A 20884-nucleotide genomic window follows, 5' to 3' on the forward strand; every position below is an offset into this window, starting at 1 on the left:
CTAAGGTTGCACACGCTCCACGAATCATCTTCCAGTTCCTTGCCGCAAGAGAAGGGTGAACTGAAGGCCTCCACAACAAATTAGAACCTTCCAAATTGGGGTATCTTCTACGGATCAGATCTTTGGCGAGCTAACTGAAAAACACCTTTGTAATCAGGCTTCCATACCCTATAATCATCACCACCCATAGGAACATGCAAGTTTTAAACGTCTACACCATCTGCAAGCATTTTTGCGTCACTAATTCCGTGAGTATCCACTCCCCATTTTGAATGCAATCAACAACTAATAAGTTATGGTCCAAATTTTCAGGACCAATAGCGTTCACAATACAAGTTTCCTCACACCAAGAGTCAAAATAAAGAGACGTTGCTCTACCATCTCCACTCAGCACCTTAGTATTAACATTAACTTCATTATAAACCCATTTAAAACCAGGGAAAATAGAGGACTTCCTGTAACCTACCAACTGACCAGATTTCTTGAAAAACTTAGCTCTCAAATAACCTGCCCAAGCCTTTTTAGAGGAGCAAATATTCCAGCACAATTTCATAAGTATCGCCTTGTTCATAACCCTCATTTGGGTAATTCCAAGACCGTCTTCATTATAAGGAGCATAAACCTTGTTATAAGCTACCATAAAGGATATACTAACTTGAGAATCACCGGACCACACAAAATTCCGAATGGCAACTTCACATTGGTGAATGAACTTCCTAGGCCACTTGTAAACCGCCATATTATGAATTGAGTAACTTACAATAACTGACTTGACTAGCACCACCCTAACTTGAAAAGAAAGCATTCTTCCCTTCCAGCTCGATAACTGATCCTTAATCTTCTCCACCACATTGCTCACATGATGATATTTAACATCCCCCGACATTACCTTGACCCCCACATATCTATCAGGAAAAGTTACAACATTCATACCCAAAAATCCAGAAATAGTAGCACGCCTCCATAAAGAACCACCTCCATAATAGAGTTTGCTCTTCTCTCGACTAACAGTCTGACATGAAGCTCTTTGATAAGAGTTCAAAGAGCTACCAGATTCCTCAAACTTTTCATGTTTCCCTTACAGAAAATCATAATGTCATCAGAAAAAAATAAATGAGTGGGAGAAATACCTTTTCTAGAGACCATGATAGTCATATTACCTTCAGGAAAAAGTTTCGTGATATTTCTGCTCAAGACATCCTCAATCAACACAAAAATTAAAGGAGACAAAGGATCACCCTGTCGAAGACACATCTATACTAAAAAACCCTTCTGGACTACCATTTACAAGAACTGAAATTCTTGCTGATTTCAAAATATTAAGGATCCAATCACACCAATTTTCAGAAAAGCCATATCTTCTAAACACCTCCAAGATAAAAGACCAGCTTACCGTATCAAAATCTTGTGTAATATCAAGCTTAAGACCCACATTACCTTCTTTCCTTTTAATCTGAAGTTCATTCACCATCTCCGAGGCAAGGCTAATATTTTCGTGGATATTTATACCCTTCATAAAAGAAACTTGCTCCTCCGAAACTAGATTTCCAAGAACACTCCCCAACCGAGTAGCCAGAATCTTAGTAAAAATCTTAAAAAAGAAATTACTAAGGCCAATTGGTCTAAAGTTTTTAAGAGTATTAGCACCTCTTTCCTTTGGAAAAAGCAGCAACAAGCTCAAATTTACACCCTGAGGAATAAACTTATTAGACCAACAAAAAAGAATAGCACTTACCAAATCATCTCGAATGATTTCCCAGCAATGTCTGTAGAAAAAACCAGCAAATCCATCCGGACCTAGAGCACTATCCGCTCCCAAGTTAAAAACAGCCTCATGAATCTCCTCTTGAGTAGGAAATTGATCCATACGAGTACTCTCCTCCACCGAAATACTTGCATGATCAACGTCAAAAAGAGAATCAACCGGGATAGAGGAATCACCATTAAATTTGTTTTCAAAATAGTTCACAGCAAGATCTCTAATTTGATCATAATCCGTAATGGTCACCCCATTGTCATTTACCAACTCCGAGATAATATTGCTCCTCCTATGAATATTAATACTTGTATGGAAGAAACTAGTATTACTGGCTCCCTCCAAAAGCCAATTGTTTCTGGACTTTTGCTTCAACATAGTTGCCAATTGCAAACGGATATCACTGACTTCTACTGATGCTTCCTTCATCAAATTATGTTAATGTAAGTCTGTAGGATCCTCATCCGCAGACCGTAAAGCACTCTCAAGCCTAAACTGAGCTTGCTTCAACCGAACATGAACATTGCCAAATACTTGCTGATTCCAAACCTTCATATCCGCCTTGAGCCGCTTTAATTTTGGAGGAAAAACATAAGACGGGGACCCAACCAAAGGAGCATTCCAACTATCTTGAACCATACGCATAAAATATGGGTGAAAAAACCACATTTTTAAACACGAAAATGAGATCTTCTCGGTCTAGTATTCACAAAAGGATAACCAATAAGAGGAGAATGGTCAGAAACTTCCCTAGGAAGAGCTTTACACCGCCAATTCTAAAAACGATTCAGCCAAAGATCATTTATCGCCGCACGATCCAGTTTACTAATTATTCTTCTGTCTCCCGTTTTCCTATTCGACCAAGTAAAATTACAACCCAACGATTCAGCCTCAAAGAGACTATTATCATCCATCCAATCACTAAAAATTCATTAACCACTGCTGTTCTTGGAATATCCTCTCCCTTCTTTTCTTTATTGCGCAAAACACAATTGAAATCACCTATAACCAACCATGGAACATGTTGAGAACCCATATTCAGTTGACTCCAAAGATTTCTCCTTGTAACTTGAACTGAGCTAGCATGAACCAAACAAATATACACACCATCCACAGAAATATTAATAGCTTGTCTAGACCTATTCAACACCACTGGCTCCGACAGATTCAGAGACCACACTACCCATAAATTTCCAATAGAAGTATTTGTGGAATTATGGATTATAGTATTATTAAAACCATCTATTTGAAAACGCCGCATTGACCTGGAAGTACAATATACCCTTGGTTCAGCAATGCCAATAACATCTGGCTTGAAATCTTTAACTAATTCTTTCAACTTACATTGTGCTTCATCACACACAATGCCATTAATATTCCAGAAGAGAACACGCATTAAAAACTAGCTTTTTTAGGGCTAGTTATCCTGACTCGCTGAGCAGCTCTATTAGCATCTTTCTTTGGAACAGCTTCACCCGTTTTCTTCATTAGTTTGTTGCCAATAATAACACTTTCTCTTTCCAAGTCAGACTTGTTTTAGAAGTCGAAGCAACCTCAGAAATCACTCCCGTTCCAAAAGTGATCTGACTAGGAATATCAATACGATTATTTGAAGGAAAGAAGAATCATAACGTGAAATAATAGCTAGAGTATGAGAATCCCATCTGCCACTGCTAGTATCAAAATTTTGTAAAACTTCATCTGCGTTTTCAACCAACCCAAGCTCAGCATTGAGAGCTTCAAATTGATTCGGTGAAATAACACATTCACGAGTATATAAAGCATCGGGATGGAGAAGTGGATGAACTAACTTTAATCCTATCAACAATGAGATTCCTACTCTCCCCCGGTTCAGAATCCATTGCTGACTTAGTTTGTGCAGACCCACTCACTGGAGTCTTAGAAACTAATGCAGCGTGCTCAGCTACCTTAAGATTAGTTCTCTCCAATTTAGCTAAGGCAGTGCGCACATCAGCTTCATATTTATTTAGTTCAAGTTTCAAATACACTCCCTGACACGATTTCCCCTTCTTCAGTGGTTGTATTAGTTGGTGGATTTTTGCTTCCTTCCAAAACAGATGAAGGAACTATCCCTTTACCATTCTTCTTATTTCAAGCAACCTGCCAATCAGATTTAGGATCCCTAGCTTTCTGCTGAGCTTGTTGCTGAGTTTGCAAATGTGACTTATCTTGAGTTTTAGGTTTATGTTTTCTTCTACATTCCGCCTCATTATGCCAATTATGATCTTACAACTAGTACAGAACTTAGGCTTCTTGTGAATCTCAATGGGATGCAAAATTCCAATCCTCCAAATGAAACATATATAGAGTCAACATCATTCAATTCAGTAAAGTTAATATCAATAAGAACCGAAGCATAATAACCATATTCATGAGCTAAAGTACGTTTATCAACAACAATGGGAGTTCCCAAAGATTTTCCCATCGCCAGTAAGGTCTTTTCAATCCCATATTCCAGAGGAAGACCAGGAAACTTCACCCACACTGTTGCATGAGTAGTTTTTTGCTTATCAACATCAAAACTAGGGTACCACTCCATTAAGCTTAATTTTTGTTGCGCCACAATCCAATCTTGTGCGTTAAAAAATTTGTCTTTAGCTTCCTGCATTTTCAACTTGATAATAAAAAAAGCCTCTATTCATGAGAACAAAGTGAACACCCCCTTCACCGAGCTGCCATTGAGATTCTAGGTTTTTCTTCTCGTCACTGAAATTTAGATCCGCAAAATCCAGCCTTCCAATAAGACTGAACTTCCATATGTCACATCCCTCCTCATAATATTCAACTGGAATAACAACCGCAGGTTTTCCATCTTTCACACTAGGGTTTGGCAGAGTGCTCAAATCCAAAGATGTTGTAGGAAGTTGTTTTTTCCCCATGAGTTTTTCAGCATATGTAAGAGCTTTAGTTTTGGTAGGATCAGATTGATCCTCCATCTCGAAGCACCAAGAGATGATCGAGACAAGGAAAAAGACAAACAATTGAAAAAACCTAAAAAAATCGCCAGAGAGGGAAAATTTTAGGAGAGAGAAAAAAATATAAAAACAAAAACAAAAATAAGCTTTCTTTAAGTAAACTGAATTTTGATAAATTGCTGAACTCAAATTACTGAATGCAAGTATTGCAAACATTTTGAAGGAAATTGAAATACAGCGAAAAAAATCCTAAATGTCAAATTCGGGTATTTTGGGTGTTCATGCCTTGAACCTAATACCTTAAAGATCCCATATCTTAGGCTTCGAATGCTTTGAGCCATGTTTCGTGTATTACTCAGCTAGGTGAGACTTTAAAAGCTTCAGATTGTGATCTCGAGCTTTTAAATTGAGTTCTACATCATTGACAGCAGTAGAGCCAGGTAGGTAAGCTGAGATTGTTGGAGGAGATCGTCTATACAATGCTTCAAATGGACTCATCTTGATTGCTGAGTGGTGACTTGTATTGTACCACCATTCTGCCCATGGAATCCATTTGGACCAATCTTTTGATTTGGTGCCAGCAAAATATCTTAAGTAACACTCCAATGTTTTATTTGTCACTTCAGTTTGTCCATCCGTTTGTGGGTGATATGCTGAACTTCTGCACAAATGAGTGTTTTGTAATGCAAAATAGGCCTCCAAAAATTTGCTCATAAATATTGGATCCCTGTCACTTGTAATTGTTTTAGGCATACCATGGAGTCGGACCACTTCTTTCACAAAAACTTCAGCAATGGTGGCAGAATAAGGATGTGATAATGGTATAAAATTGTTTATCGGTGAAAAAAATTTCTGTCGGTTTTGGTAATTTGGGGTGTGTGGATGAGAAATGAATCTAAACCCTAAACAAATGCACTGCACGGGAGTGCTTTTGATTCGAGAAATCAATCTATACAATTCTGGCCTAAACCAAGAAATGGTCGTTCCAGACTTGCCTCGGTCACAAAGTGAAGGAGATGGGGTTGATCTTAGGGAGGGAAGCGAAGAAGGTGTTGAGATTGTGAAGGTGTAGGCTGTTTATGACTTGTATCAGAATGAGGAACTGGCTTGCAGTATGGAAGCTATCAGTCCTGGTGTTCTGGATACGTATAACACTTGATTGCTTGTGTTCTGTGGAAAATAGGGAGGAGAACCTATTTATACAAGTCATAAAGCACAAACCCAGTCTCTCGTAGGAAGTGGAGGAAGCAGAGTGATGGAGTAGTGGGGTCGTGCTGGTGTTTGTCACACGATCAGGTATAAGCCCACTTATCCTATCATCGTTAACCGTCCATGTCTTCTGACACATTCTTGTAGTGGCGCGTTGTGCGCTGCATGCTGTAAACCGCCAGACCAATACCCCAGTAAGCATCCCCCATTTTGTGACAGACATGATGTCTGGAGTTGTGTGGGTCATCGTGGGACCCACAAGAAGTAGCATACGGTATTAGGTTAAATAACTAAGTTATTTAGGAAATCGATGAAATATCGTGTATATATCTATGCATGTAATGCATCGAATATATTCAATATGCACACAGCATCGTTGTTTTAAGGCTTAACGGAGTAAGTCGCAGATTAAGCGTCTTAAAACATATGCATGTCTAGGCATCTTCATGTGATGGTTTGGAGGATGCACATGCAAGCCCTTCCTTGGCCGATCACATGGTGCGGTAGAGTGACAGGTGGTAATCACCATGACACCTTACTGGCCATTTAATTCCTGACTAGGGCTGTATAACCAAGTTGGTAAAGTTGGACGGAAGAGATGATATATGACGCTCATCTGCGACCGTTGATGGAATTTAGGGTTTTGAAGAGGTGCGCAAGCATCACTCTTCAGCTTGGTCGAAACCAAGCATAGGAGGTGTTTTTGGCAGGACCGGCTGGGCATGCGTGTAGACGGCATGCCAGTGTACACGTCCGTACCTCACTGTCCCATGAATATGTGATCTAAGCCGCTCAATTTGTCCGGCAAAGTTAAGTGGTCGAGATCGGTTTGCAATTGGAAACCGCGCGACCATCCCTAGTTTGGGTGCACGAATCGAGGCGTCCAGCCATGGTCGGCCTTGGCCGATTGGTCACGCACGTAGATGGGCCCACGGTGATTGTATTGACATGCTAGGGACCCTTTGAATATACATCTACACCCTCCATCTATGCCTGCGAAGATGGATGGTTGTGACTGATTTGCAACACATGTGATATGCCTCAAACCCTAATTAGGGTTTCATGTGCATGCTACTTTGGCTGGACGAATTTCCAAGATATGCTTCTCGTATGGGGTGGCCGACCATGTGGGGCCCATATTGGGCCGGTGGTGAACATGCCAATACATGTCTGATGGATATGGGTCTGATCTAAGCCATTCAAACGTGACGGTGAAGTTGGATGGTCGTCATCGATTTAAGACCCTTAGTGGAGTTTCTTGCGACCCTTAAAGCATCACGCCATCCGAACTTTGGGCGAGCGTTTGCTCCTCCCTGGCTAGGTCGTGAGATTGTCGGCTATGCAGGTAGAAAGGGGGCCCGCCGGTGTACACAACGGTGTTTGTGCGACCGGAAATGGGGCGATCTGCGCCGTCCAATCGCGCCGGCGAAGATGAACTGACGTGATGGATTTGAGATTGTCGTAGGCAGCCTTTGCTCGTACAAGCTCCTCCAAGCCGCTACATACCAGCCTGGACATGCAACTTCAGGCTGGTGTTTGGTGGTCGTTTGGGAGGCGTGGTACGTATTCGACCGACCAGGCAATAAACGGTCCCGCTGGTGGTCATTAAGGTGGTAGTATGCTCCTGCTGAGAATCGTCTAGGCTAGTTAAATCATGCGGCCAACTTGCGTGGTCGTGATTTTTTCTGAGACCTATATGGACAGTCCAGATTCAAATATGCTCAATCGGGCTAGTATAACACACCGAGAGATGTATGCTCACTCGGGCTAGTATAAAACACCGAGAGATGTAGCCTGTACGGGTATTTCGTGCATGCCTCACTATTAACACTTGGATATTCGTGTTACTCTGCTGAGAGCAACACTCAGTCGTCATGCCGCACTAATAATGAGAGTTCTGCGGGAACATCACAGGAAATACAAGGCTAGTCATGCATTAATTAATAATGCTATAAATTCACAGGGTATATGAGATTGTTGCCACATGCTCCAACCTGGATGAATTTTGTGTATTTAATTCACAGAATACTGGGATTGTTTCCACATGCTACATTCTAGGTGAATTAGTAAAGTGAAGAAGTATTGGTCACTTATCAGTGGCTTTATCCTTTGCAGGATGTCAGCGCATGAGTTTGGTTTTAAAATTTTATCCTTGAACTAAAATCCACCATCAACATTAAGTCCCCTGCCTAGCACATAATGGTTACACTATTGTGGGGTAGGCATTAGATGGTGACATATACAGATAAAACTTATGAGACAAAATTAGATGTTACCAGGAGAGACGGGTCGTCCTGTCCTTGGAGCATGTCACATTCAAGAGGCGTCCAGGCGAGCGTTCCCCTAGCATGATGTCGGTCTTGCCTTCTTCGATCGACCTTGCTATGCCTGCTTCGGTCGAGAGCCTGCTTCGTATTGTCTTGCCTGCTTCGATCAACCTTGCTATGCCTGCTTCGGTCGAGAGCCTGATTCGTGATTGCACCGCTCGAATGTGGGCCTGTGGTGTCTGCTTTGCTCGATCATGGGGTTGTGCCTAATCAACGGACTGTTGCGCCTTCTTCGCTCGATATTGGGACTCATCATGCGCCTGCTTGATCGAACGTGGGCTTGTTGTGCCTGCTTCGATTAAACGTGGGTCCACTACGTGCCTGCTTCGGTCGAACGTGAGACCCGATGTAAGCATGCTTGCTCTGAACATGGGCAGATGTGCATGCTTCGATCAAACACGGGTCTAACGTGTACATGTTTCAAACGTCGGCCATGTACTGTGCCTGCTTTTCCCGTACGGTTGATGTGCTTGCTCGAGTGCCATCCTTGCAACTTCGACCAAACACCAACCCAGCTAGCTTGACCAAACACCGACCTTGCTGCCTGCTCGAACGTGGGACCCACCGTGTGCTTGCTTTGCTCAAAAATGAACTTTGTGTGCTCAAATGTGAATGTGGGTCCTGCAGAGAGCGTTGAAGCAGCTTCTGGATCGAGAAGGTTCCGGAGAGCGTTGAAGCAGCTTCTGGAGCGAAAAGGTCCCGGAGAGCGTTGAAGCAGCTTCTGAAGCGAACATGGAGGTGGCTCCTAGAGAGAGCATTGAAGCAGGATTCTGAAGCGAACGTGGAGGCGGCTCCTGAACAGACCATTGAAGAAGCTTATGCTAGAGCGTTGAAGTGGCTTCCTCTTCAGTTTGATTTACCCTTGCGAATTCCATGATTCTTGATTGACCATCTCTCTCGTGTTGAAGAAGTCCTTGACTGACGTTGAAGGAACTTCATGCTGGGACTCAGTCCCCAAGCGTGGTTTACATGGTTTGTATGGTCGGTGGGTTTATCATAATAAAGATATCGCCATCTCTCTCACGCGGCTCTATTACTTCTCTATGGGAAAGTAAAATATGCAGAAGTTCGGATTACCTATGTTCGTAGTGGTTGTTGTTGTGGTGAAGCTCGGGCACTGGTATCAACAAACGAACAACGGTTCTTAGCTGCAGATGTAATTAGAAGAGACTGTCAGGAAGAGGCGTGACAACTACGGGCACGAACTTGGAGGTCTCTCGTTATTAGAGGGAGAAGCATGATGGAAACTATAACTTCTTGATGTTGCCTCATGGAATGAAAAAGAGAGAGACAGTCTCCTGCTCATGAGTATTTACTGAGCCTTCGACTTGATAGATGTTGTCACGCTGGGTTCATGAGGCCGTCTTTACGTCTACGTTGCGTTTCATAGACGTTCAGGAATATCACTGGCCTTCGACAATACATCTGCTCTCTTGAGTATATCCTCGTCTTTGGACATCTTGGAACGGGAGACGAAATTCTGAAAATGTCCCTTATTGATGTTGCTGCCGTCGATCCAGACATGAAATATCTTGGATGTTGTTTTATCACCATGGAAGCCGTGCATGTGGTACTGGAGTTGGAGTTGGAGATTTCGGACGCGCATGATGTTGTATCTCGGTGGATTTCCTCTTACTGCTTTCGCGAAACTGGTTCTTTCTAGCAGGGCGGATGCTGTTGTAGATGAGCGTTCAACAACTTCACGAAGTCCAGAGGATGACCAAAAGCGCAGATTCTCCAACATATCACGATAGACATGCACCATCGTCTGATAAAGTGATTCGCCCAGATCTTTCTCGACATGACGCACGAACATCGTTATCTTCTTGAGGCTGCTCCATTGAGGTATCGTCTCCAGTGGAAGATTGTCGTCATGGAGTGTTGATACGTTGCACCGGCATTCTTTAAACCAAATGGCATTACAGTATAATAAAAATTTCCGAGAGGAGTTCGAAAAGCTGTCTTACTTGCGTCATGCTCGTACATCCTTATCTGATTGTACCCGCTATATCCATCCATGAAGAAGAACATGTCGTGTCCGCTGATGGAGTCTACTAACATGCAGTGTTAGGTAGAGGAAAATCGTCTTTGGGGCAGCATTTGTTCAAGTATCTGAAATCCACGCAGCACCTGATCTGTCCGTTTTTGTTTTAACTGGGACCACATTAGCCAACCAGGTCGGATGATGGATGAGCTTAATGAACCCAGCAGCAAGCAACTTCTGAATCTCTGTCTTGATTTGCTCTTATAACTCGTGCCTGAATTGCCTTGGATATTTCTTTATCATCTTGGCTCCAGGTATGACATGTATATGGTGGGTGACCAATTTTTCATCTGGACCAACCATTTCTTCATACGTCCAAGCGAATATGTCCTGGTATTCTTTGAGAAGTTGTACAAGCTTCCTGCGTTTATCCGTACACAAGGTTGAGCTGGTGGAGATGGGCCTAGGATATTCCTCATTCCCGATGTTAACGATTTCGAGCTCATCAGTTATGGAGTTGGTGTCGTCTTGCAGTTGTGGTGGAGCATCCAACACCTCTTCCTGTGGATCGTCGTTGTTGTATCACTCCGTTGGGAGGGGAGACTGGGTAATAGTCTCTCCTGCTCATTACTAACAGCGGCGTCAGTATACGGTTTTCCTTTTCTGGTCACATCTTTCCACAAAAGTTCGTTCCCTCTTAGCGTGAGCGTGGGTTGCAGCTTCACCGGATGAAGAAGAACGCGTTGTCAGCAAAGATGCATTGTGGGGCTTAGCCCTCAATGATGCGAGTCGGTCCTCCTCTTGAATTGACGCCCACGTGGGGAGTGGGATGCAATGAACTTTGTCTGATCCTTCCTGCGGAGCTTCTCTTGGTTAAAACAATTCCACTCCACATATAGATGCGTAGTGAGACAGCGATGCAGGGATACAAATGACTTCTTTATTCAGCATAGTCTCAGGCACCAGTGATATGTTGAAGGGAAAATCCTACTGTCATGAAGCCACGGTCTCCCCAATATCATGTGGTAGTCTGGCTCTCTTTCTATGACTTCGAATTTCACCTTTGACTGGACGGGCCCTACAGATAAATTCAGGTTGACATACCCGTACGTATTGGTTTAGTTTCCCCCGAAGTCTGTTATTGTAGTAGGCTTCCGTACGATCTTGCCCGGGAGAACCTTGGATGTCCTGAGAGTCTTGAGAGTAATGACATTCGAAGACGCTCCTGTGTCGATAAGGGCCCTCTTGAACTCTGAATCCTTGATGCGTGCGGTGACATGTATGTCACGGTTGTGACCTTCCTCTGGTTGATTGCAGCAAACTTCTCCGCCCGCTGATTCTTCGAGAGTTGTAAAAGTTCGCATAAACTTTCCACTGAAGCCGCTTACTGATCCACCGACCTCTGGTTCATAGTGAAACTATTGACTTGAGAAGGATCGTTGTGAGGATAAGTCCCCAGTGTAGGAGTCTCCATGACAGGACCGCTCATATCTGATGTCATCTTGACGAGGAGATCGAGTATGTCGTTTATCGCTTCTTTGATCAGGTCCATGTAGGCCCGCGCCGCTTAAGTACTTTCTCGGGGTGCGTCGAATGCGTTTCTTGTTGTCTCCAGGGGATGTCGCGGCTCTTGTGGCAATCGATCAGTTAATGTTTTGAGAAAAGTAAGTACCTCTTTCTAAGTTGAAGCCATGTCCGTTTGAGCTTTAGCAAGAACTTCCTTCCTTTTCATCAAATCCACAATGGTAATAGGGGGTTGTCCTGCTCTTGTTCCTCCACCCCTTCGTCTTGAAGGAGGAGTGGAAGTTGCTCTGGTGACGACTGGAGGCGTTACACTTAAAGAAGTACCGGGGTTTGCGGCTTCTCTGGATCTAGTGATAGGAGGTGTCATGCCCAATGGAATATCTCCTCCTGCTCCGCTGGTGCTGGTAGTAGGGGAAGTAATTCCACGAGATACATTGATGGTATTAAATGGCTCCACGGTGACACCACTGATTGGGATATCAACACCGAGAGTGTTGTCAGCGCTAGTCCCGTCAGGATTGGTTGCTGATCCAGACCTAAGATCCACCATTTTCGAAATCAGTAAAATTTAATTGGTATTGAAGAAATTTACTTCACAACCGAGAGATTAATCTCCCACTGTGGTCGCCAATTGTTTATGGGTGAAAACTATTTCTGTCGGTTTTGGTAATTTGGGGTGTGTGGATGAGAAATGAATCTAAACCCTAAACAAATGCACTGCACGAGAGTGCTTTTGATTCGAGAAATCAATCTGTACAATTCTGGCCTAAACCAAGAAATGGCAGTTCCAAACTTGCCTCGATCACAAAGTGAAGGAGATGGGGTTGATCTTAGGGAGGGAAGCGAAGAAGGTGTTGAGATTGTGAAGGTGTAGGCTATTTTTGACTTGTATCAGAATGAGTAACTGGCTTGCAATATGGAAGCTATCAGTCCTGGTGTTCTGGATACGTATAACACTTGATTGCTTGTGTTATGTGGAAAATAGGGCGGAGAATCTATTTATACAAGTCATAAAGCACAAACCCAGTCTCTCGTAGGAAATGGAGGAAGCAGAGTGATGGAGTAGTGGGGTCGTGATGGTGTTTGTCACACGATCAGGTATAAGCCCACTTCTCCTATCATCGCTAACCGTCCATGTCTTCCTGACACATTTTTGTAGTGGCGCGTTGTGCGCTGCACGATGTAAACTGCCAGACCAATACCCCAGTAAGTATCCCCCAGTTTGTGACAGACATGATGTCTGGAGTTGTGTGGGTCATCGTGGGACCCACAAGAAGTAGAATACGGTACTAGGTTAAATAACTAAGTTATTTAGGAAATCGATGAAATATCGTGTATATATCTATGCATGTAATGCATCGAATATATTCAATATGCACAAAGCATCGTTGTTTTAAGGCTTAACGGAGTAAGTCGCAGATTAAGCGTCTTAAAACATATGCATGTCTAGCCATCTTCATGTGATGGTTTGGAGGCCGCACAAGCAAGCCCTTCCTTGGCCGATCATATGGTGCGGTAGAGTGACAGGTGGTAATCACCATGACACCTTACTGGCCATTTAATTCCTGACCAGGGCTGTATAACCAAGTTGGTAGAGTTGGATTGACGAGATGATATATGACGCTCATCTGCGACCGTTGATGGAATTTAGGGTTTTGAAGAGGTGCACAAGCATCACTCTTCAGCTTGGTCGAAACCAAGCATGGGAGGTGTTTTTGGCAGGACCGGCTGGGCATGCGTGTAGACGGCATGCCGGTGTACACGTACGTACCTCACTGTCCCATGAAGATGTGATCTAAGCCGCTCAATTTGTCCGGCAAAGTTGAGTGGTCGAGATCGGTTTGCAATTGGAAACCGCGCGACCATTCCTAGTTTGGGCGCACGAATCGAGGCGTCTAGCCATGGTCGGCCTTGGCCGATTGGTCACGCACGTAGATGGGCCCACGGTGATTGTATTGACATGCTAGGGACCCTTTGAATCTACATATACACCCTCCATCTATGCCTGCGAAGATGGATGGTTGTGACTGATTTGCGACACATGTGATATGCCGCAAACCCTAATTAGGGTTTCATGTGCATGCTACTTTGGCTGGACGAATTTGCAAGATATGCTTCTCGTCTGGGGTGGCCGACCATGTGGGGACCACATTGGGCCGGTGGTGAACATGTAAATACATGTCTGATGGCTATGGGTCTGATCTAAGCCATCCAAACGTGTCGGTGAAGTTGGATGGTCGTGATCGATTTAAGACCCTTAGTGGAATTTCTTGTGACCCTTAAAGCATCACGCCAGCCGAACTTTGGGCGAGCGTTTGCTCCTCCCTGGATAGGTCGTGAGATGGTCGGATATGCAGGTAGAAAGGGGGCCCGCCGGTGTACATAATGGTGTTTGTGCCACCGGGAATGGGGCGATCTGCGTCGTCCAATCGCGCCGGAGAAGATGAACGAACGTGATGGATTTGAGACTATTGTAGGCAGCCTTTGCTCGTACAAGCTCCTCTAAGATGCTCCATACCATCCTGGACATGCAACTTCAGGCTGGTGTTTGGTGGTCGTTTGGGAGGCGTGGTACGTATTCGACCGACCAGAGCATAAACGGGCCTGCTGGTGGTCACTAAGGTGGTAGCATGCTCCTGCTGAGGATCGTCTAGGCTAGTTAAATCATGCGGCCAACTTTCGTGGTCGTGATTGTTTCTGAGACCGATATGGACAATCCATATTCAAATATGCTCAATCGGGCTAGTATAACACACCGAGAGATGTATGCTCACTCGGGCTAGTATAACACACCGAGAGATGTAGCATGTACGGGTATTTCGTGCATGCCTCACTATTAACACTTGGAGATTCGTGTTACTCTGCTGAGAGCAACACTCAATCGTCATGCCGCACTAATAATGAGAGTTCTGCGGGAACAGCATTGGAAATACAAGGCTAGTCATGCATTAATTAATAATGCTATAAATTCACAGGGTATATGGGATTGTTTCCACATGCTCCAACCTGGATGAATTTTGTGTATTTAATTCACAGAATACTGGGATTGTTGCCACATGCACCATTCTAGGTGAATTAGTAAAATGAAGAAGTATTCATCACTTATCAGTGGCTTTATCCTTTGCAGGATGTCAGCGCATGAGTTTGGTTTTATAATTTTAGCCCTGAACTAAAATCCACCATCAACAAAAATGAGCATACTTCGTTAAACGATCCACAACAACCAATATAGAGTTTTTTCTATTGGAGTTGGGAAATCCATCAATAAAGTCCATAGAAATTTCTAACCAAACATCTTCAGGTATGGGTAGAGGTTGTAAAAGTCCAGGAGGAGCCATAGCTTCTGACTTATTACGCTGGCAAATATCACATTGGTTAATAAATTCCTTGATGGATTGTTTCATACCTTTGCAGTGAAAATTGAGTTGTAGGCGTTTGAATGTTCGTACAAATCCCGAATGACCACCAAGAGGAGAAGAATGAAACTCATGGAGTAATTTGGTACACCAAGCAGATGAAGGAGGTACTACAATACGCCCTTTATAACGGAGATCACCATCATTTTAAGAATATTTGGATTGCTCAATTGTAGACTGCTAAAGTTTATTGATGATAATACTCAGTTCAACATCATTATGACATTCAGTAATGATGTCATTAATCCTTTAAAACACAGGAGCAGTGATTGCCAGTAGATGAATATCAGCTAATCGTGAAAGAGCATCTGCATCTTTATTTGAAGATCCACTTCGATAAATTATCTCATAGTCATAACCAATGAGTTTAGATAACCATATTTGTTGCTCAATAGAAGATAATCTTTGCTCAAGAAGTATTTTAAACTTCTATGATCTGTGAGTGACGGCCAAGTAGATAAGATCTCCACTTTTGCACTGAAGAGACAATAGCTAACATCTCCTTATCATAGACTGACAAATTTAATTTTTTTCCAGATAATGGTTTACTATAAAATGCAATAGGTTTACCAGATTGCATTAGCACTCCTCCTAATCCATTCCCAGAAGCATCACATTCCGAATAAAATTCTTTAGAGAAATCTGGCAATGCTAAGACAGAGTAGTAGTTAAAGCCAGTTTTAACTTGTTGAAAGCTTCTGTAGCTTCATCACTCTAGGTAAAGCAATCTTTCTTCAAAAGTTTAGTAAGTGAAGCACTTATATTCCCATAGTCACGCACAAATTTTCGATAATATCCTGCTAATCCTAAGAATCCTCTGAGATCTTTGATTGTCGAAGGAATGGGCCAATTTGTGATAGCTGAAATTTTATCAGGTTCAACTGCAATTCCATCTGCTGAAACAATGTGGCCTAAATAACTAATTGATCTCTTAGCAAAATCACACTTAGATTCTTTGAGGAATAACTTGTTTCCCCTGAGTAATTGAAAAACAGTTTGTAGATATTGAAGATGTTCTGACATAGAATTGTTGTATATAAAAATATGGTCAAAAAATACAAGAACAAACTTGCGAAGATAAGGGAGAAATATATCATTCATTAGGCTCTGAAATGTTGCAGGAGCATTAGATAACCCAAACGGCATTACTACGAACTCATAATGGCCATCATGAGTCCTAAACGCTGTTTTTCCAATGTCTGAATCATATACTCTTATCTGATGATATCCAAAACGCATGTCCACCTTTGAAAAAACCTTTTTACCATGAAGTTCATCAATCAATTCATCAACCACAGGAATGGGAAATCTATCTTTCACAGTAACCTTATTTAATGCTCTATAATCGATACACATACGCCAAGTGCCATCTTTCTTGCGTACTAATAATACTGGAGAAGAATAAGGGCTACAGATGTGCCGAATGAACCCTTGTGTTCGTAATTCTTGCACAATTTTCTCAATTTCTTCCTTTTGAAAGTGAGGGTATCGATAAGGTCTGACATTAATAGGGGCAATGTTTGGTAGTAGAGGAATATGATGATCATGCAATCTTGAAGGTGGTAAAGAAATATGAGTGCAAAAAATACCATAAAAACTAGATAAGAGTTCTGAAATTTCTATAGATACCTTTGAAGTAGTTGTGGAAGAAGCAGAAGTAGGAACCAATTGTAGAAGAATACCTTGATGTTCACGATGAATTAGTTTCTGCACTGATATTGTCAAGAAACACTACTGAAGTTGAGTTATCACCAATGAGAAGGTAATCGCGATCAGCTGAGTTGAATCGCATTTGTAATTTTGAAAAATCCCAACTGATATTCCTCAGAGTTCGTAACCAATTAACCCCAAGAACTGCATCACAACCACTTACTGGTAAGAGAAAAAATTCCGTAGAGAAGCTATAATCTTGTAGCTTAACTGGAATATTTTTACATGATCCTTGAGTCTCAAGGAACCCACCATCACCCACCATTACTCGGATAGAAGTACCACCAGATTGATCAATAAAACTTGGGAGTGGAGTACCACAAATCTTGCTTGGAGGTTCGGGGATGCTCTTTGGAGGTTCCAGGAACTCAGCATCATAAACCGGAGCATAAGGAGACACTGAAGCTGGGATGCGGACAATTTTTTTGTTGAACAAAGCTTTCATACATTGATGGTACGTCGAAGGAAAAACCTTATTGTCATGGAGCGACGGTCTCCCGAGTATCATGTGATAATCAGGGTCTTTCTCGATCACATGAAACTTGACAGCGGATTGAATCAGACCTACTTTTAGATCCACATAGACATACCTGTATGTGTGGCTCTGGCTTCCTTCAAAACCCATCACCAATTTGGGATGATGAACGACCTTGCTTTGCGTAAGGATCCTCAAGCTCGTCAATGCTATTTGACTGAACTAGCGACGATCAAGAGACGATTTAGCCGATGATGACTCGATTAGTTAATATAGATTTTAATTAATAGAAATTAATCTAACAACGATGTAGATACGAATCTAGTACCTCTGGATAGATCTCGAAAAGTTACGCAAAATGGACTACTCGAACGTGTCAATCGGGCATCAGATAAAGAAGATATCATCAGTTTTGTATGAAGGGAAAGATGGTCTTTTTGTTAAATCGACTTGGGATGCCCATATCTTAATCGTTGGGTGTCCCAGTAATTCTTTTTTGTCTTATATTCACCCGAACGAGAAGATAAGTTCTCTTCTTATTCTTTTCTTCTTTCTTCTTCTTCTTTCTTTCTCCTTGTTTCTCCTTCCTTCTTCTCCGTTAATCATCCGGTAGAGAATTGAGAAATAAAATAGAGTTTTGAGATCGTAAGGATTAGGGTGATATTAAAGTGTGACTGATGATGGTGGTGTTGATTCAAGAAACGAATCCAAACATCTCTGAAATAGGTAAATCAAAGATTAAATTCAGGGTTTCAATTTAAGTGAATTTGCTTTGTGAATATGTTCTTTTATGGTAGATTATAGGTGGGTTTGTTGTTAATTGAGGTGTAGATGATTATATAGAGTTTAATTTTGATTTCATAGAGAATTAGGGTTTGAATTGTTCTTCCCCGAATTGGGATTAGGGTTCATACAAATTAATTGAGACATTTGAGTCGGAAATTACAGATGAAGAAGGGTGTACTGGTTAGTGGTGATTGAAGTTGGGTAATTGATTTAGGGTTCTGCAGAGAAGAAATGAAAACTAGGGTTTGAGTTTGTAATTTGGAATTATCTGAAATGGTATTGGGAGGAAGAAGAAGATTTCTGGAATTAGAAAAACTACAGGATGAATTGATATTGCTGCAGTTCTGAGGATTAGAGTTATTAATGGAATGGAACTGGCAGATGACGGAATGAGGCAGAGATGTTGCTGTTAATGGCTGAAGTTGTTGAGAAAGGATGGAAAAAAAAGAGCTGATGGAAGCAATGGAAGAGTTAATATGAGATGTTGTGAAGACATGGAGCAGAACTGAATGACGGTGTTGCTTGAGAAGATGTGTTGCATGTCTGGTGGATTTGGAATGATGTTGCATATGGTTGTGTTTGTTGAGAAAGGGATATGGTGATGTTGTTGAATGTGATGGGCTGGTGGTGTATCTGAACGAGTATGTATTTGTGCTAGATCTGGAGATACTATAGCTTGGTAATGAAGCTAGTTATGGATTGCATAACTGGGACATGTGAAGCTGTTGGAGCTGAACTTAGTGGTGGTGGTTGTCTGGGAATGGAATTACAGTAATGATGATGTTGGTGGGTGAGTGTTGTTTGGGGATAAGCCGAATGCAAGGGATGTGCAGTGTTTGTAGTGATGTTGCTGGTACTATATGCCACATGATATAAGACCTAGTGATAATGAAGATAGTGGTGATATAAGACTTAGTGAAACTGGAATTAGCTGTAAGAAGGATTATTATAGGTATTAGTAAGTTGCAAGTGATTATAGTGGTGATAGTGGTGTAGTTATAAACTCAATTCAAGTGTTGGAGACAGAAGTTGCAGATAAGGTTTAAGTTCGTATTGCAGTTGTATTGAAGTTATAGAATTGTATGGATTGGATACTTTTTGTATGAATCAAAGGAGTAGAATCAGATTGGTAGGGATTGTAGTTGCATTTGAGTTTAGGTATGTGCATTGTGTTTTTGTATTGCTTCATGAACATAAACCTGTTAGTCATCCCAGTCAGATTATCTGACTGATTCTATTTTTAGCCGAGACATGGTATCTGACTGAGTTGAATCGGTTTGACTTAGAACCGGCTTAGTGAGCCAAGACCAGACTTGACCTGACTTTGATCCAGTTGACCATTTGACCAAGACCTAGACCTCAACTGGACGTTGACCGTGATTGACTCTTCCTGTCCTGACATTGACTATAATGAGCATTAGTTGACTCTTTTAGAACATGCTTTGGATTAACATGCCAGGTTGTTGGGCTTGGGCTTAGGATCAGTTCTATTGAAATGAATTGGACTCTTTATGGTCCGAATTAGTCTTTGATTCTTTCTACAAAGTTGTAGATATCTACGAGACTTATCAAATGGACTAGAGAACCAATCCAATTGAATTAGTGAACCTTAACCATGCTAAAGATAGAGAATGAAAAGGTCTAGAACCATAAATGGGCTTAGAAAAATTAGATAGTTCATTTAGTTTACACCTAGAGATTTATATGATATTATGTTATGAGCCTTGTGTGAGACTTTGGCTAATATCTTAGAGTGCTTGTATGATTAACAATTAGTCTTTATTAACAACGATCGATTCAAAGGATGAACCAGTGAATAGTGGATCTCGAGGTAGGCATGGCTTGTCATCAAATCAGGTGGGAACTCTGTAACCTTTTTGTAATCATTGAGCATTCTTTCTATTGCGAGCATGATGAGTCTTTATTACTTTTGGCATGTTTGTGTGTTTTATTATCTATGTAAATGCTTGTACGTGTCTTGATGTGCGTGTATTATGCGTTGTATGATTTCCCCGCAATGAGTGTATGTGATTCCCCACGGCTCTTTGCTAAGTTAAGTATGGAGGCTTCTTCCCCGTTTTAATATTATTTAATAGGGCGGCTTCTTCCCCGTTTCAATATATTAGTAGGGTGGCTTCTTACCCGTTTCGACATTATATAAATAATATATAGTAGGGAGGCTTCTTCCCCGTTATAATATTACCTAGTAGGGCGGCTTCTTCCCCGTTTCGTTATTATATATACTATTTTATTTTGGGGAAATCACTCGTGTGCATATTATACTTGTTTGTCTAACTTTCTGATCTTGATAGTAATATTCTGAATCATGGTTTGTATGGGCACTCTATGTGGACGATTTTATTATTATTGATTAGGGTTGCTCTTCCGTCGACTTCTCCAGTGAGTTTGGCGAGGTGAGAGTGACACTTGCTTCATGATGAATAAATAGATGAATGATTAGTTTCTTCTTGTTTCTTTCATTTTAAATTCATTTAGAACTGTGAAGCATGTTAGTGATTACTTGAGAGTTATATGTTTTCATTGAGCACCCTTTTGGGATGATGTGCTCACTCGTTCCCACTTCAGTTTCAGTTTCCAGAAGAAATGGTGCACGTGAAGATATCTGTTTTCGTAGTTTAAAGCGTTACCGAACTGTGTTACATTTATGTATCTTTTGTATATGTGTATTCTTTATTTATTGTAAAACAACACACTAATATATTAATATCATTTGAGAGTTCTTCCCTTATAAATATCAGAG

At 41.7% G+C, this 20884-nt stretch overlaps 1 protein-coding gene across 1 annotated transcript; it reads right to left on the reverse strand.

Moving 5' to 3' along the window:
- Nucleotides 1–211: 211 nt before the first annotated feature.
- LOC113355467 lies at nt 212–2185 on the reverse strand. Its single transcript, XM_026598335.1, has 4 exons — nt 1736–2185; nt 1394–1690; nt 1161–1239; nt 212–1077 (listed from the first exon to the last, which is right to left on the reverse strand). Exons 1-4 carry the CDS (start codon nt 2183–2185, stop codon nt 212–214), a joined length of 1692 nt encoding a protein of 563 aa, XP_026454120.1.
- Nucleotides 2186–20884: the final 18699 nt, after the last annotated feature.

This window comes from Papaver somniferum, chromosome 1, assembly GCF_003573695.1.
Source record: "Papaver somniferum cultivar HN1 chromosome 1, ASM357369v1, whole genome shotgun sequence".
NCBI lineage: Eukaryota > Viridiplantae > Streptophyta > Magnoliopsida > Ranunculales > Papaveraceae > Papaver > Papaver somniferum.

Bases quoted from the DNA above. Each gene is read 5' to 3' on its own strand.
- LOC113355467 (XM_026598335.1), bottom strand. From the start codon at position 2,185: ATGAAGGAAGCATCAGTAGAAGTCAGTGATATCCGTTTGCAATTGGCA. The intron at 1,240-1,393 runs GTAAGCTGGTCT...TGTCTTCGACAG, and splicing joins TTACACAAGATTTTGATACG to GGTGATCCTTTGTCTCCTTT. The intron at 1,078-1,160 runs GTAATATGACTA...ATTTTCTGTAAG, and splicing joins CACGAAACTTTTTCCTGAAG to GGAAACATGAAAAGTTTGAG.